Source organism: Hyaena hyaena, unplaced genomic scaffold (genome assembly GCF_003009895.1).
Source record: "Hyaena hyaena isolate Hyena2069 unplaced genomic scaffold, ASM300989v1 scaffold_389, whole genome shotgun sequence".
Taxonomy (NCBI): Eukaryota; Metazoa; Chordata; class Mammalia; order Carnivora; family Hyaenidae; genus Hyaena; species Hyaena hyaena.
Genome location: NW_024081023.1, coordinates 687,715 through 703,255, shown reverse-complemented (window position 1 = coordinate 703,255; position 15,541 = coordinate 687,715). Strand labels below are relative to the sequence as shown.

The 15,541-nt window shown below is 48.7% G+C and overlaps 1 protein-coding gene across 4 annotated transcripts in view; it reads right to left on the bottom strand.

The window, feature by feature from the left end:
• JARID2 (jumonji and AT-rich interaction domain containing 2) overlaps positions 1–15,541 on the bottom strand; it is a 277,074-nt gene that overhangs the window by 55,548 nt on the left and 205,985 nt on the right. For 3 of the 4 annotated variants that reach the window (XM_039251495.1, XM_039251497.1, XM_039251496.1), the window contains one exon: positions 904–1,080. In XM_039251495.1, coding sequence (XP_039107426.1) covers positions 904–1,080 — 177 coding nt within the window. Of the gene's footprint in view, positions 1–903; positions 1,081–5,464; positions 5,612–15,541 lie in introns of those variants that run through there. The other variant, XM_039251498.1, reaches the window with a different exon arrangement.

Here is a 15,541-nt window from a genome sequence, read left to right as displayed (position 1 = left end):
CACGGGATGCCCGGGTAGGAGCCCCACAGGAAGTGGCCACGGTACCTCCCGGCCCCCAATCTCCGTGCCCCACTCTCCTCCTCATCTTTTCCTGCTTACGTCCCCAGTCACGTCAAATCCTCTTAACTTACCCCTGCTACGTCTCCCCATCCACCCCCTCCTCCTCCCAGTGACAGCGCCACGGCCAACTCTCAGTCCCTTGTTACCGGCCAGGTGACCGTCCACAATTACAACCTTCCGAGGGGGCGTCCCCTTCCTCGGCTCCCTTCCCTCCATGCAATCCTCACAACCGAGGCCAGCTTCATCTTCCCCCAGCACGACTCCAATGACGTCACGTCCTTGTTGAAAAACCACTGAGCCCGTCCACAGCCCACTCACTCGAGTCGGTTCCTCACCGGCGGCCACTCGTGTCCTCCCGCCACCCACGGTAACGCGAGGAAAAGAAAACACACTCGGTCTAGCCCACAATATCCATGTGTTTACCGGATCACATATGCTCACTAACAGTTCTCTTCCTACGCGACCTCCTCCCGCTAAAATCGCAATAATTTACGTTGATCATGAAAGACTTTTCAGGAGATCTTCTTAACCGTCCCTGTTTAGATGCGATCTCGTCCTCTTCCGACTGCAATAACCTGCAGCCGCACGGGATTGAACATCACCTCCCCAGTGCAAGAGCACCCATCCCCGTGTCTTAACAACCTGTCCACGCAGAGCACACGCGGATGCATGGGCACATACTTGTCTCTCTGGCACCCAGAGAGGGGTCCAGGACTAGCTTTGTCCCCCACGTGGCCACGCGGCCTTCACTGTGTCATCTCAACAGAGGACCTGTTCCAGCTCTTGAAGTCATAGTTGTGGATTCTGTCTGTTTCTACCCCCGCAAATCAAGAGGGCACCTACCATGTCCGTTGTGAACGTGCTTGTGGGTTTTTCCTTTCCTGGGGGTTGACTGGCAGGAAGATGAAGTGTTGTTGGTGGCCGTTTTGACGTCTTCCGTCTCATCGTCTTCCTCCTCGACGTCCTCCTCATCCTGAGAGCTTCCGAAATAGACCATGCTGTTGGGCAGCGCAGGAGAGCCTGGTGGGTGCAAGGGAGAGGGCTCATGAACACAGGCCTGGGCCCTCGCGCCTTCCAGAAAGAGCACGACACACGGAGATGTTTATTAAGGTACGAACGAGCCTGAATCCTCAGGCCTGAGCAGATAAAACGGAGCTGTTCATCTCCATGGCCACTTGCGTTTTTCAAATATCCCCCAGGAAATAAAACTCCATCTGTGTCCTTTCAACAGATTTCAAGCAAAATCGCCCCAGTAGGGGAATGATGCCATTCACCCAACACCACAAAAATAAAAAATTTTATATCTCCTATGAATCGCTGTGAGGGGTTGAGGGTGGGGGTGGGGAGTAAAAGTAAAAACACCTACTTGCAGTGTCAAGGAAGAGAGAAAGACTATTCCAGGCTATCCATTTAATGTACTAAACATCATGTGAATTTAAACAAATGAACTTAAAAATGAAAGACAAACCAAGTGGTTAATAACAGAATATGACATTTCCTGATATACAGGAATGCTCTTGAATTCACATGGGCTGAGTGACAGACACAGATTCCCAAAAATCATAATATATTGGGAAGCTACCTAGATATTATGATCAGGTTAACAGCATGTAAAATTATTAAAATAAATTCCTGCACAAGACTCACTAAAAGTGCTGGATTAAAACACAAAACAAAAACCCTTCCAAGAGGAAAACCCCACATCCCTCATGCTCCTTGTACACCTTAACCTCCTCCTCAAGCCCCCAGATGTTTTCATCTCTGAATTGAAGATAAAGCAGTAACACCAGAAAAGAAGGTTGCTGTTAGGAAGAAGCACAATATGGTTCTTGATCTCACAATGACAATTTAGAAGATCATGCAACTCATAGGTATATTGTTTAGGACCAGCGGCTGCTTAAAATCCAAAGAAAATCTCCCAAATTAATTTCCAGCAACGACAGTCTCTTTATAATATTTATTTTTGAGAAAGAGAGAGTGAGAGAGCGCGCATGCCTGAGCAGGGGAGGGGCAGGGAGACAGAGGGTCTGAAGCAGGCTCCGTGCTGACAGTGATGGGGGAGTGTGGGGGAAAATACAGGCTGGCACCCCCTTCACACCAGATGGAATATGGGTGATATTCCTCAGACCCCCCCCCCCCCCAGCTACCCGAGAAGAGAGGAAAGGAGTTTAAGTCCTTGCCATGGTACATGGGATACTAAGGCAAGTGAAAAATTATCCCTTACTGCCTGCAGCCCATTGACAAGTCCTTGAAACTGGCAGTGACCTCTCTCTAGGAGCTTAGCTGCCTCGATGAGGACACTTTGCTGGGGACAAAAGAACTTTAGTTTAACATTATCCCAACTTCGAGGATCCTGTAAATCTACTTCCTCTATCTCAACTGCCTTTAAAATATATGCTGGCAATCCTACTCCAAGCTTATAGCCCATCAATATGCATCCAAAGGGTCTCATGACCGAGGTTTTATTAAACGGTAATGAATGGTGTTTCCCTAGCAACAGCCAGCCCCCCAAGGTCTTGGAAACCTTGCTTCCAAAATTCTGTGGAGACTTACTCTATCCCAACCCCCTCATGTAATGAGTTAACTGTCACGACCCCAAACTCTTCCTACCCAGGGGTCCCATCCCCGTGCTTTAATAAAAAATCACCTTTCTGCACCAAAGATGCCTTCAAGAATTCTTTCTTGGTCGTCGGCTCCAGACCACTATCACCCCAGAACTTCATCAACAGCACAGAGCCCAACCCCGGGCTCGAACTCATGAACCACGAGATCATGACCTGAGCAGGAGTCGGATGCTTAATCCACTGAGTCACCCAGGCGCCCAACAGTTTTAATCTTCCATGAAGTACTTTGGGGAAGAGTTACTCCCAAGTAGCGGAAGGAGGATTAAGTGTGAAATTCATTTCTTCTCTTGCCCACTCTCCCGTGGATGAGCTAACACTCTCCCGTGGATGAGCTAACACCCGGGGTAGCGACTAAGACACAGGTAACCAATCCGTTCTCCTTCCCGGTGGAGACCTCGCAAACCACCCCCTCCAGGTCCTGGGCCACACAATCCAGCAAGGACATGGACGTGAATGGGCAGCATCAGGGGGCCAAGCGGCCACCCCGATACCCACCCTGCAGAAGGCGAAGAGCGCAGCGACAGCCCTCCAAGCCGCCTTCTTCTATGCAGTCATGACATCTGTGCATGTTCAAAACTCCCAGAATTACAAGGGCCACGGCACCGGGTAGAACTGCAACTCCACCTGGCAGAAAAGGCTGGGCTGCAGGCTAACAAAAGCCATTCCCCTGTTGTTGTTTCGCCCCTTTGATCATTTCCAGTTAGAAGCAGGTTTTCCTGCTTCCTTCCAGAAGGAAGGTTCTCATAGACCAGAAGCTACAAGAGAGGGAGGGAGGGGAGGAAAGGAAGGAAGGAGAAAACAAAAGAAGGAAAAGAAAACAAAAGAAAAAAGGAGGGAAAGGGGAAAGGGGAAAGGGGAAAGGGGAAAGGGGAAAGGGGAAAGGGGAAAGGGGAAAGGGGAAAGGGGAAAGGGGAAAGGGGAAAGGGGAAAGGAAAGGAAAGGAAAGGAAAGGAAAGGAAAGGAAAGGAAACTAGGCATACTTCCCCTGGAACGACATATCTATACAAGTTTTAAAGTGGTTTTATAATCAGCGGTAGACTGATGAGGAAAAGAGGGGACAGCACCCTGCCCGGTTTCCGCCTCGGGAGGGCTGCGTCAGGCCATGCACAGGGTGGGTGAGGTTCCGTCAAATAACCAGCGCTGGTGGATCCCTGGTCCCCAGTCTAACAGCTCAGGTACCTTAAAACAGCTGGACTAACGGTATCTCACACTCATGAGACACAGACCGACAATTATTTTACCACAGGCTCTAACTCCTCCTGGCATACAATGGGTGGACCATCTCTTCTAATTCCTTCCAGATTAAAATACCCAGATCTGAGCTCTTCTAAAGAAGAGCCTCCCCGGGCTCGATCTTGGGACACATGGACCAGCACTGGGAAGAGCAGGTGTGTGCGGAGAGCACGCGGCAGCCCGCGGACGCTGCAGCCAGCCAGGGGGACAGCGGGGAAGGGACGCACCCACGGGGGTGGGAGGGCGGCAGGTGCCCCTCCACCCTCTCCCAGTCTCCCCTCAGCAGGAAACACAGTGAACTCTGCAATCAAGGCCAATGGGGAGTCATCTTCAAAACCAAAAACAAAAAAGAGGGGGGGATTAAGACTGAGAAAAATGGACAATATTCCAAATAGAAATCAGCTGAAAACCAGGTGCAACATATGAAAAAGAATTAACTTCCACTTAAAAAAAAAATCCTCTACAGATTCTATTTAGTTTATTTTGGGTGTGTTAGAGAAGAGGGGAGGGGTAGGGGGAGGAAGGGAAGGGAGAGGGAAGGATCCAAGGCAGGCTCCACAATATCAGCGCAGAGCCCAACTCGGGGCTCAAACTCATAAACCATGAGAGATCATGACCTGAACTGAAATCACGAGTCTGAGGCTTAACTGACGGAGCCACCCAGGCATCCCTGTTCAGCATTTTTAAAAGCTCATATGTCAGATATCTACTTTCCCACATTCATTATACTCATGATTTTGAGAATGGGCTGAATGTTATATTCCAATGAATGAAAACAGAGAGAATGTCTAAAAAGCATGCAAGTTCTGCCAATATTCCGCAAAGAAAAGCACCCAGGGTAACTGATTCCACAGAAGCAGCAATGCATCTGTTCTAACAGCCTCTCAGCAAACAAACACACTGCTGTAACCTCCTAGGCATTCTAGAACAGAGTCAGAGGCCATCGCAGAGACACATAAGATGTGAAGAACAGGGGTGGGCTGTTTCTGAGAACAATCTTGGATGGAAACTCGGAACACCACCGAGTCCTGAGGAAGGTGGCTCTAAGTCAGGTGTGGACGGATCCGCCCCACATTCTGGGGCACAGGGAGAAGCGCTGACCGCCCTCCGGCTACAAGGGGACTGTGGTTCAGGTCCGATGACTGACCCGCTGGTCTGGACCCAAAGATAAAGCAAGCATCTTCAAAGACAAAAGTAATGAATGGTTCTCAAACCAAACAGGAAACAGCCAGGCCAGTATGATAAAGGGAAGGAAACCTTTTAAGAGAAGGTAGAAGTGGTTAAGTGGGGGGAAAGGCTCAATACTCAGGAATAATGAACCCCTGAGAGAAAGGTGGTCAGTTAACGACTCTGAGCCCTTAGCTTACGTCCTCACCTGTTGCCAATGCTCCTCACTGGCAGGTGCCGCTCATTACAAACAAGCCATCTCCCCCTGGGTGTGGCCCTGCAGTCTATGAGCCTCTCCACAAGGCCACTGCCAACCCACATAACCTGTCTACCAGGAGCCACCTTGTAAACCGCTGGCTTCTGCCCCAGAAGGAACAGACCTCCAGAATCTTCCTGGGTACCCTCGTAGCCTTTCAACTCAGTCTAGGCCAACCGAAGCCAGCAGAGAACACGACACCTGACAGAATCTGATACTCCGTTACCACGTGGCGACTGCACATCCACGAAGTCCCTGACCACAGGTCCATCGGCACAGCTAGCATTCTGATCCGGAGAAACCAGGACACGGGCAGAAAGCAAAAGGAGCTCTGATTCTCAGAGACAAAACCGGTCAAACAGCATCCCATGACTTCAGTCATGCTCAAGCGAAAATAATCAAGGTGATGGAGAAACACTGTTGCATGCTAGAATAGCCATGCAACAAGTTCTAACACATAAAAGGAAGTACAAAGTGTGTCAGGATCCACGACTAGTTAAAGGCATTCACATAGGGCACGTCTGTCTCTTCTTAGCCTAGATTCAAGCTCGATTATCTAATTTACCAATCAGTTTAGAGAAAGTGCAATCTCTTAGACACAAAAAAAGATGCAGGAAAGGGAATTTTAAAACCCTAAAAGCACACAGCAGTATGGGTTATTTATCACTAGTGGAAATTACCCCCCATTCCTCAGTCTAAACATGGGTGAACGGGTATTTTACATAATCATAGTGATGCAGAATCCACAGAAAGTTAAACCAGTATTTGAAAATACAAGAGTACGTATGTTTTCCACCAAACTAGTTTCCATCAAAAATAGTATGCAACTACTAGATCCTGGTATGTTAGAAGTCAGCTTCACCTCGGGGCGCCTGGGTGGCTCAGTGGGTTAAGCATCCGACTTCGGCTCAAGGGATGATCTCGCAATTCATGGGTTCGAGCCCTGTGTCCGGCTCTGTGCTGACAGCTCGGGGCTGGGAGCCTGCTTGGGATTGTCTCCCTCTCTCTCTCTACCCCTGCCCTGCTCACGTTCTGTCTCTCCCTCTCAAACAAACATTAAAAAGAATTTTTTTAATTAAAAAGAAAACCTTTAGAAACAAGATTCATCTCTAGACGATTCAGGAGGGAAAACTCTTTACTCCAAATGTCAATGAGGCAGGCCTTGTTAAAGCGCCCTGTGGGTCTAGGGCTCCGGGACACAGGCATCACGGGGCTGCAAACGCATGTGAGAGAGGGCTGGGTGGTCTGACAACACCAAGGAGCTTCGGCAAAGAGATCTTCCCTTCCCACGGCAAGGCTTACCTGCTGCCAGACACCGGCAAAGACAGGACATACGAGCGGTCTCACAGAAAGGGCTCCTTCTGAGCTCTGCCCTTGGGCTCCGAGGATGGTCGCCTCAAGTCCAGGGAAAAGCACCATCCATGATGCTAATTAACAACGGACAGGGGCCGACTTACCACACAGAAGTACATCCTGCCTCCCTTACGAACTATAGTTCTAGAGAGGTCATTGATGAAAGTTGAAGGCTTCAAAAGACTTAAGGAATCGGGGGGGGGGGGAGGGGGAGAGCCGAGGAAGAGAATATTTTTTCCCCCCTAATCCCCCAGAGATTATAAAAGCGTATTGAGCGGATACAGTTTTCTACTAAAATTACGGGCAGATTTTCTCTTCTGATTATTCAAGTGCATTAGCAAATGTGGGAAAAAATCTGAACTTGGATCAGATAAGTGGATTCGGGAGTACAGAATGCGTGTGCGCTTTGCCAAAGCCGTATTTCATTACTTTTTCAGAATTAGCTGGCAATGTCTCCACAATATTTACTGAAGTGAAAACCAAATGTTTTCATCTGGACAAAAATCAAACTGTGGTATGTTACAACCACAACAGAAATCATTTTAATCCAAAAGCTTGCTTTCTCTAATTTGGGCTGTGGTTTCTATAAAATTGGATTCTTCTCCATGAATCATAATCATGTACACACAACAAGCCGTCCTGCCCATTATCTTCCCTCCCCCGGCCGGTTATCTTAACAAGCTAAACATAGCTCAGCTCTATTTTGGAAAGATCCTGAAGAGGTTCCCTGCACACTGTCAGTTAGCTCCGGAGGCCAATTCTGTAGCTCGACCCAAATAAACGAGGCTGGCCCACGGCGCTGCCATTTCCACGACTGATCTTCGGGCCACGTACACGGAATGAGAAGCAGCCGGCCGCTGCGGTCGTTATGCAATTTTAAAACAAAACTCCATGGTGAACTGGTACGCAGTGGGTAAGGGGGGCAGAGGGATAATTATTTACTGATTTCCTAAGTTAGAGGAAAGCTCGTCGACATGGGAGAGTTGCAGGAAAATGCAGTTGTGACTAACTCGGTTCATTCATCTGTGCACCATCAAGCCGAACAGGGCAGAGGTCTGCCCTCATCCCACAGACTCCTGTTCCCCACACGAAGGGTGTGGGGCAAGAAGAACACACTCAATGGCAATGTCTCTTGGTCTCTTCAGGCCAGCCTTCATAATGTACCAGGGAAGAATTTACAAGAGTTCCCAAACTTCATCCACGGCCACGTGCCTGAAGATGATTTGCCATATACAGCTATTCCACATGCTATTTTAAATATATTTTTAATTTTTTTTTTAATGTTCATTTGAGAGAGAGCACGAGCAGGGGAGGGGTGGAGAGGGAGGGAGACGGAGAATCCAAAAGCAGGCTCCACGCTCACGGGATGCGGGGCTCGAACTCACAAACCGCGAGACCACCACCTGAGCTAGAGTCTGACTCCCCATCCACAGAGCCACCCAGGCGCCCTGGGCGATTTTCTTTTCAAAGCGGTCCACCTGTCTTAAAGGATTTCTCTCTATTGTATCTGTAGACAATTAGTATCACTGGTCCTAAAGGAAAGGAAATTAAAAGTACAGTAACATTTTAAAACGTTCAGTGTAAGCCATTCCTGGTACCACCAGGGAGGGATACAGGCAGCAGGACATGGGGAACAGCCTGTGGAGCCATAGGCCAAATTCAAAGGGAACCCCTAATCCCCACCGGGGTCCGGATCTGCCTACACCCGATGCCCATCCTAGGATCGCTCTTCCTTGCAACCTGTGCAAACCCCAATCACTGAAAAAGATCCTGCATGGAATCCAAAAACGTAGAATGAAGCGTCCGCTCAGCAGTCACGTGCTCACTGGTTGTGAGAGGGTCAGTTTACCGGTCTGTACGGTGAAGATGAGGATGGTCTTCAGCCAGAACAAGAGTGACAACCCCAAAGGGAAGAGGTAACGTATGCCAACGCACTCTGAGCAACTCACACTCAAGTGGGTGCTGGGTGAGTTGGTATTTGGCTTCAGGGGCAAAAACCGCAGAACTAGGACATCAGGCTGTCCTGTGCCTTTATGCAGGAAAGAGCAGTGTCCTTCCTATCTGCTTTCCTAAATGCGGAAAGCAGGTGGATGACAAGAAGCCACGGGGGTGTAGGCGCGAAGTGAACTCAACCCGTCAGAGGGCTTCTGGAATGGGGAGTTCTGCGAGGAATGCCAAGCGAGAGCTGGAAGCCTTCAGGCATGTGAAGGTCCTCTGAGAACAGGGAGGAAGTGGTGACCTCGTCACCGCCTGGCCGGGTCTTTCCCAGGACACTCCTCCTCGGTTCAGAGCCCGTGGGCACTGGCCGCGGCACACACGTGCAACCAGCTGTGCCTATCTGAACCCACACCTGGGAAATTCCCCAACGTACGCGCACCTGTCCTACCTGCCCGCGTCCGAACCTGACTTGACTCCTAGCAGTGAGAACCACCCTCTCTCCCAACAACTCCGGCCGACCTGCCCGTAGCAACAGGAGAAACCAACTTTTAATTAGCAGCCGGAATCCTCCCCCTTACAATCCATCCCAGGTTGGCTATTTATACACGTGGCTTAAAACATACACAAATACACATCCAATCAAACGCAATCAGGTCTCTCTGGCTCTACCTCAAATGAACACACAAATCACACCATATGGCAACTATGATGGGGTCGACGGTACCTAACTTCTACTCATCAAGTCGAGAAGCGCAAACCAGTCGGAAAGTAGCTTCATCAAGGTTACACAGCCCCCATTCCAACAGCAAAGTCGCTCTCTTCATTGTGCGAAGCATCCACAAATCCTAACACTGAACGCTGAAGGGGTCACCTGGCCTGGGGGACATGCATACTGTGAAAATTAATAAAGGGAAACCTCATTAGAGTCAGGAGGCTAGAAAGGGGAGCGGTACCTCAATGTAAATTACAGAAAGGAGCATCAATTACAGGCCACAACAGAAGAGTGGCAACAGGAAGAAAGTCATCAATTACTGCCCCAACAGGGAAGGAGGTACATCCCTTCTCCTGTAAGAAATCCACACCCCTTGCAACTCAGCCCTGAGAAATGGTCACCACGCTACACACTTGCTTTTCTGCAATGGACTTTCTTTCGAAATAACCCCTTCCCAACTTCCTCCTCCAGAAAACGTTGCCCTTCCTTGATGGGCTTGCTGGTTTGCTGTGGCTTATAGGCCAGAACAGCAATTCCCTGCTATTCCCAAAGAAGCCCATTTTTGCTGGTAAGAAAATGGAGTCCTATTTTTTAATTTTTGTGTCTTATTTTGAGAGAGAGAGTGTGAGCAGGAGGAGGGGCAGACAGAGATGGAGAGAGAATCTGAAGCTGGCTCCAGGCTCCGAGCTGTCAGCACAGAGCCGGATGCGGGGCTCAAACTCACAAACCGCAAGATCATGACCTGAGCTGAAGTCGGACACTTAACCAACTGAGCCACCCATGCGCCCCGGGAGTCTTATTTTTAAGGTGAATGGTACCGAGAATTGCGGTGGTATCAGAACTACGACACCTTGGCAGCCAGCAAGATGCTCAGCAAACAACATAGGGATGCCCCTTTTACCCCCATGTACCTTCTCTAAATGGATTTCAAAAGGGCAGGAAATACGAACGGGATCTCTAGAAATTACAGAGGAGGCCAGAGAGGACTGTGAGGAATACTGCTGAATCCATGCCAGCAGCCACTGGCTGGGAAAACGGAGCGTGCTTTATCTGCAGGGAGGGCGAAGCTTGGTCAGAGGCCAGCCGGCCTGGAGCAGGGCCAGTCCTCTGAACAGAATGTCTTGGAATCTTAACAACTGATCAAGGTCACAGAGCAATTAAAAGGGATCCATCCTTCCCCCTCCCCTCTTCCTCAGCGCTTAAGAATTCCAGGGTTTCATATTTCTTCCTAACTAGCCTGATAAACTACCCTGGCAAATAAACTGCTTGCTCAGCAGAACTCAGCCATATAACGCAGACTCGATTTGAAAGCCAAGCACACGGAAGCCCTCGAGGCAAGGGGAACACCGTTCTGGATCCTGTTTTTCTCTCAAAAACTATGAGGCAACACATCTCCTGAGGAACCATGACAACAAGGTGTGTACCGCTGTGACAGCGTGGCTTCCTCCCCCACGATCTCAGACCATGTAAAGCATTCCCATGCTGCTCCCCGAAGGAAGTTCGTTATTAGCCCCGAAGTGTTCCTCGCAATTGGAGGATTTCTTAATTGCTTTCTAGCAGGTTAATCCCCTTTCATCCTGTGACCTGTAAACCACCCCAGGCTTTTGCATTTGCCCTACTTACAATCTGTCGTCAAGAACCAAAGCCAGTACTCTCAACATGCGTGGTCCTGGTCAATAGGGCCCGCAGTGGTCTTTACAGCAAACTCCGGGGGGCAGGCTACCTGCAATCTTACCTACGATGCTGGTCTTTCAGAATGTCCCTTCCTAAATCTCAACTCCTGCCTTACTCTCATCAGGAATTAAATATGCCGGGATGGCCACCACGGGCATCAGCTGGGACTGTTTCATACCCACTGGCTGTAGTTTTTGACTCCACATCAACTGCGTGCTACAGACACCACCTGCCCATTCTACAAATGAAGAAATCTGCTGAGAGCAGATTAAGTCACGGCCAGAGACCTCAAATTCGCCAGGGCTGTGCCTGGATGCCTCAGCAACCCCCTCTATGGGAAGGTGGGGCGTGGGGAGCCTTTCTGCAGCCTCAGGCCATTTGCCACTGAGCTACTAGGCTCACACCTCCCTAAAAGTCCAGGTAAAGTGAATCACCCCATCAGCTTCTCAGAGGGTCCAGCCCAACACATCTCACTTCCTTGCTTTAACCTGGGGGCCTGGCCTCCCACGCACCAAACCCCAATACCAATCCAGAGAGCTGGCCCCTCTCCCTTGCACAAAGCCAGCTCAAGTGGTACTTCCTTAGCACAGACATCCTGGGCAGCCCTGGGCAGGGTGCCATTTGGGGTACAAGCTCTATTTATTGTGTGTGTGTCTATGCTTTCCTGTTTTCTAGGTGTCTAGCATATAAAAAGCGTTCAACAGAGGCTGGCTGAATTAATTAGCAACTTAATGACAGCTGATCACTGAAGATTCTCTCAGACTCTGGAAACAAAAGGCAGGCAAGTCCCCCAAACAAACATCATGGCCTCACAGAGGCTGACAGAGCAGATCGTCACCCAGGAATTCCCCCCTGAAAGAAAAGCTCTCTCCATGCGGCGGGTCTGGGACTCTGTGCAGTGACACCACCCACGGTCACGAGAACCTACCATGTGTAGGTGTGTGTGGGTTTATGTTCCAGGAATCCCCTTTGGGAACCCCCCGCCTCGTTGGCAGTGCCCCATAAAGAGAAAAATGTAAATAAGGGAATCATTTAACCTGCCGAGGCTCTCCGGTGTTAAGCTTTGTAATCTGTTAATAATCGTAGTCAGAACAAAGAGAAGACGACTCAACTCATCAAGAATAACAAGACTGGTGACAGGAAATAACAGCGATCCTACCGCAGCACACGACATGTACCCCCTTCCCCGGGTGTACCGGTGAAAGATACTAATTATGCCTCTGGCAGGAGACGTGTGGACCCCCTTCGAAGCAGCTATTTAAAGATAAATACACTGCAGGCAAACACTTGAGGCCCCACTGCACTATTCATTCCCTGTTCCTTTCCTTTCGAAATTTTAGGTCATGATCTTAAATAGAAAAGGATGGAGCCTTGCATAACTTAGCGGAAAGGTCTTTTTTTGTTTGTTTGTTTTTAAATCGCTAAGGCGTTTTTAACCCTGAATAACTGCCTCGAATATTTACACACATACCCTAATCCTAGTATTATTAAGGGGAGTGGGGGGAGGATCTCTATCCTAAGGTTTTTGATGAAAATACCTGATGGAGGTATGTATGGGGAGAAGGCAGGGTCTCAGGCTCGCTGGACATGCTGAATAAATAATCAATAACGAGGCTTAAAGACCTCCATGAGCGGGACACCTGGGTGGCCCAGGGGGGGTAAGCATCTGACTTCGGCTCAGGTCATGATCTCATGGTTCACAAATTTGAGCCCCGTGTTGGGCTCCGTGCTGACAGCTCAGAGCCTGGAGACTGGTGAGGATTCTGTGTCTCCCTCTCTCTCTGCCCCTCCCCCACTCACTTGCTCTCTCTCAAAATCAAACAAACATTAAAAAGACCTCCATTCGCCGTCTCCTCAATCTCAATATTTATCCTCTTCCGTGTTCACGGGTAATGACAGGGAACTAGACAAAAGTAGGGCCAGTAATCCGCGGCAACAAACACCACTTCCAGGTCTTTAATTCGACTCCTTCATGACTTCTGCAGCCAGACATAGTTCCGTACAAATAACGAGCTTACGGCTGATTTGTACTCCTACCCCCTACCGGTGCCCACTGTCGCCCACAAGCTGAAGATGTAAATGGGGTGCTCTACTAGGCCCCGGACTATGGGGTTTGGAATCTGCACCCAAGGAGGAGGAATTAGAATGCAGGTATTCGAATGTGTGTCACATGCCTGAATGCCAACTTCGGAACAGAACGTGAGCCCAGGAAAAGACCTCACTGCGGATACGCATCAGCAGCTGCTACCCAAAGGTCTAAATGTAAACAAGGCATCGGATAAAACAGAGACGCCCACAAAATGGAACCCGCATTTATGGGACATGTTGAGGCAGGAAAACCAGACTACACAAATAAAAATGAAATGCCATTTCCGTGGGGAGAGAGGCTGGATTCGCGGAGGTGGGGACACACGTATCATATACGCACAAGGAAGGCTTAGTCATATTTTCATCACAGAGGTGGTGAACGGGGGTTGTCTGAGACTAGAAGGAGGGTATTTTGGATTTATTTATATGGATGTATTCTTTTTGATTTATGATACTCCGCAACTCTTCTGCTGATATTCCCTAGAGAGATAAGAAATACTTTCACGACCAAGACTATTTACCGTCACATTTTTCTTCATTTCAAAAATTTAAAAAATTATTGAAGTACAAATAGAGCAGAGATCATCTACTGGACCCTGGTCCACTTCAAAATAGGGGTTTTAATTAGCTTGAGCAATTACCTATTAATGATCCCCCCCACACTTCCAGGACTGTGAAGGTACCATATAGGAATCACCTATTATTTAGGGTTTTGGGAACCAAATCAGGTTAAGCACATCTGACTACACAAAAACGGAATTTTTTTTTTTTTTTTTTTTTTTAAATATAAGTCTAAAAAAGGGGCACCTGGGTGGCTCAGTCGGTTAAGCGTCCTACTTCGGCTCAGGTCATGAACTCACTGTTTGGGAGTTCGAGCCCTATGTTGGGCTCTGTGCTGACAGCTCAGAGCCTGGAGACTGCTGTGGATTCTGTGTCTTCCCCTCTCTCTGTTCCTACCCCGCTTGCACTCTGCCTCTCTCAAAAATAAAGATTAAAAAATTAAAAAAAAAAAATTTAAGACAAAGAGAAGACTACAATACTATGTGTCAATCTCTTACTGTTTATCAGCTAAAAACAAGTAAGAAAACCGATTTAATTGCCTGGCTCATCAACATAGGAATAAATTTCCAAGTTTCAGAGCATTTTTCCAAAATTGTTTAAAATAACTCCTAGATTTCATTTATTTATCAAAACCTTTGCCCACCTGAGAACGCAAAGCAAATTGTGGTTATAAAGAGATATGGTTCTCTTTTATTTAGAGCCTTGAAACGTCAAAGCTGGGTAATGGGTAAGTTTTCCCTGGATGCAATTTTCTTGAGCAATTATAGCAGGCCGCTCTAAGCAAGGTCCTTCTCCAAATCTCCCAAACCACAGAAGGTATTTTTTTTTAATAACACATATATAGGTACACATGGCACAAATTCTGCTCTAAAAATGAGTCACACCTACTCCACAGTGAAAACTTTCCTTACTAAATTCAGTTCTCATCAGAGCCATTTTCAGACACCCTAATAGAACATGGTCAGTGAATCCTTCCCTTGGTAAATATGAAGCCACGGCGGGCGCCTCAGTGGCTCCAAATTCAGCTCGGGTCACGATCTCAGAATTGGGGAGTTCGAGCCCCACACCTGGCTCACTGCTATCAGGACAGAGCCTGCTTCGGATCCTCTGTCCCCTTCTCTCTGCCCCTACCCTGCTCTCTCGAGCTTGCTCTCTCTCAGAAATAAAATAAACATTTAATACACACACACACACACACACAAACACACTCTAAGTCACACCTCCAAGTTACACCTGGCTCCAGCTTCACTAAAATGTCAAGTGTGACCAAAGGCACAAAAGCACAGTCCTGCTTCTGATGACATAGTAAATTCCTTCTCCCAAGGACACCTGGTCCCGGGGATTCTCCATTAACAGAGGACAGGCCAGCCGGTCATGCCCTTCTCTCTCTCTCTCCTCTCCCCCTCTCCACGGTCACCGCGACACCCAGGATCACTAGAATCTCGGCAAGCAGCTATTATTCGGTTAGGAGCCCCTCCGGTCTCTTCTCCCTTCGGTCTCATCTCCCCATCTCCAGCTGCCGGACAATGTCCAACCGAAATCATTCCTCTTCGCATCTCGAGAGTCCCCGAGAACTTTCAACAGCCTATAAATGTCCATCGTGAATGTCAACTCTTCATTTTCCTTAACAATTCCTTCCTAAAGCAAATCAGCAGGAGAGAGACCAGGGAGAGAGGGAGAAGCAGGCACGGTGGCCCGTGTGGGGGGTCAGAGCCAAAGGAGGGAGAAGGGGGGTGTCCACACGTGGGGCAGCCCAGTAAGGACGGTCCAAGCCAGGAGAGATGAGAAAGATTCCATTTGGTGGGCAAAGGATGGCAGCAGAGATGGGGGGTGTGGGGAGGGGCGGGGGAGGACAGGGGAAGTTAGGCTGGAAAA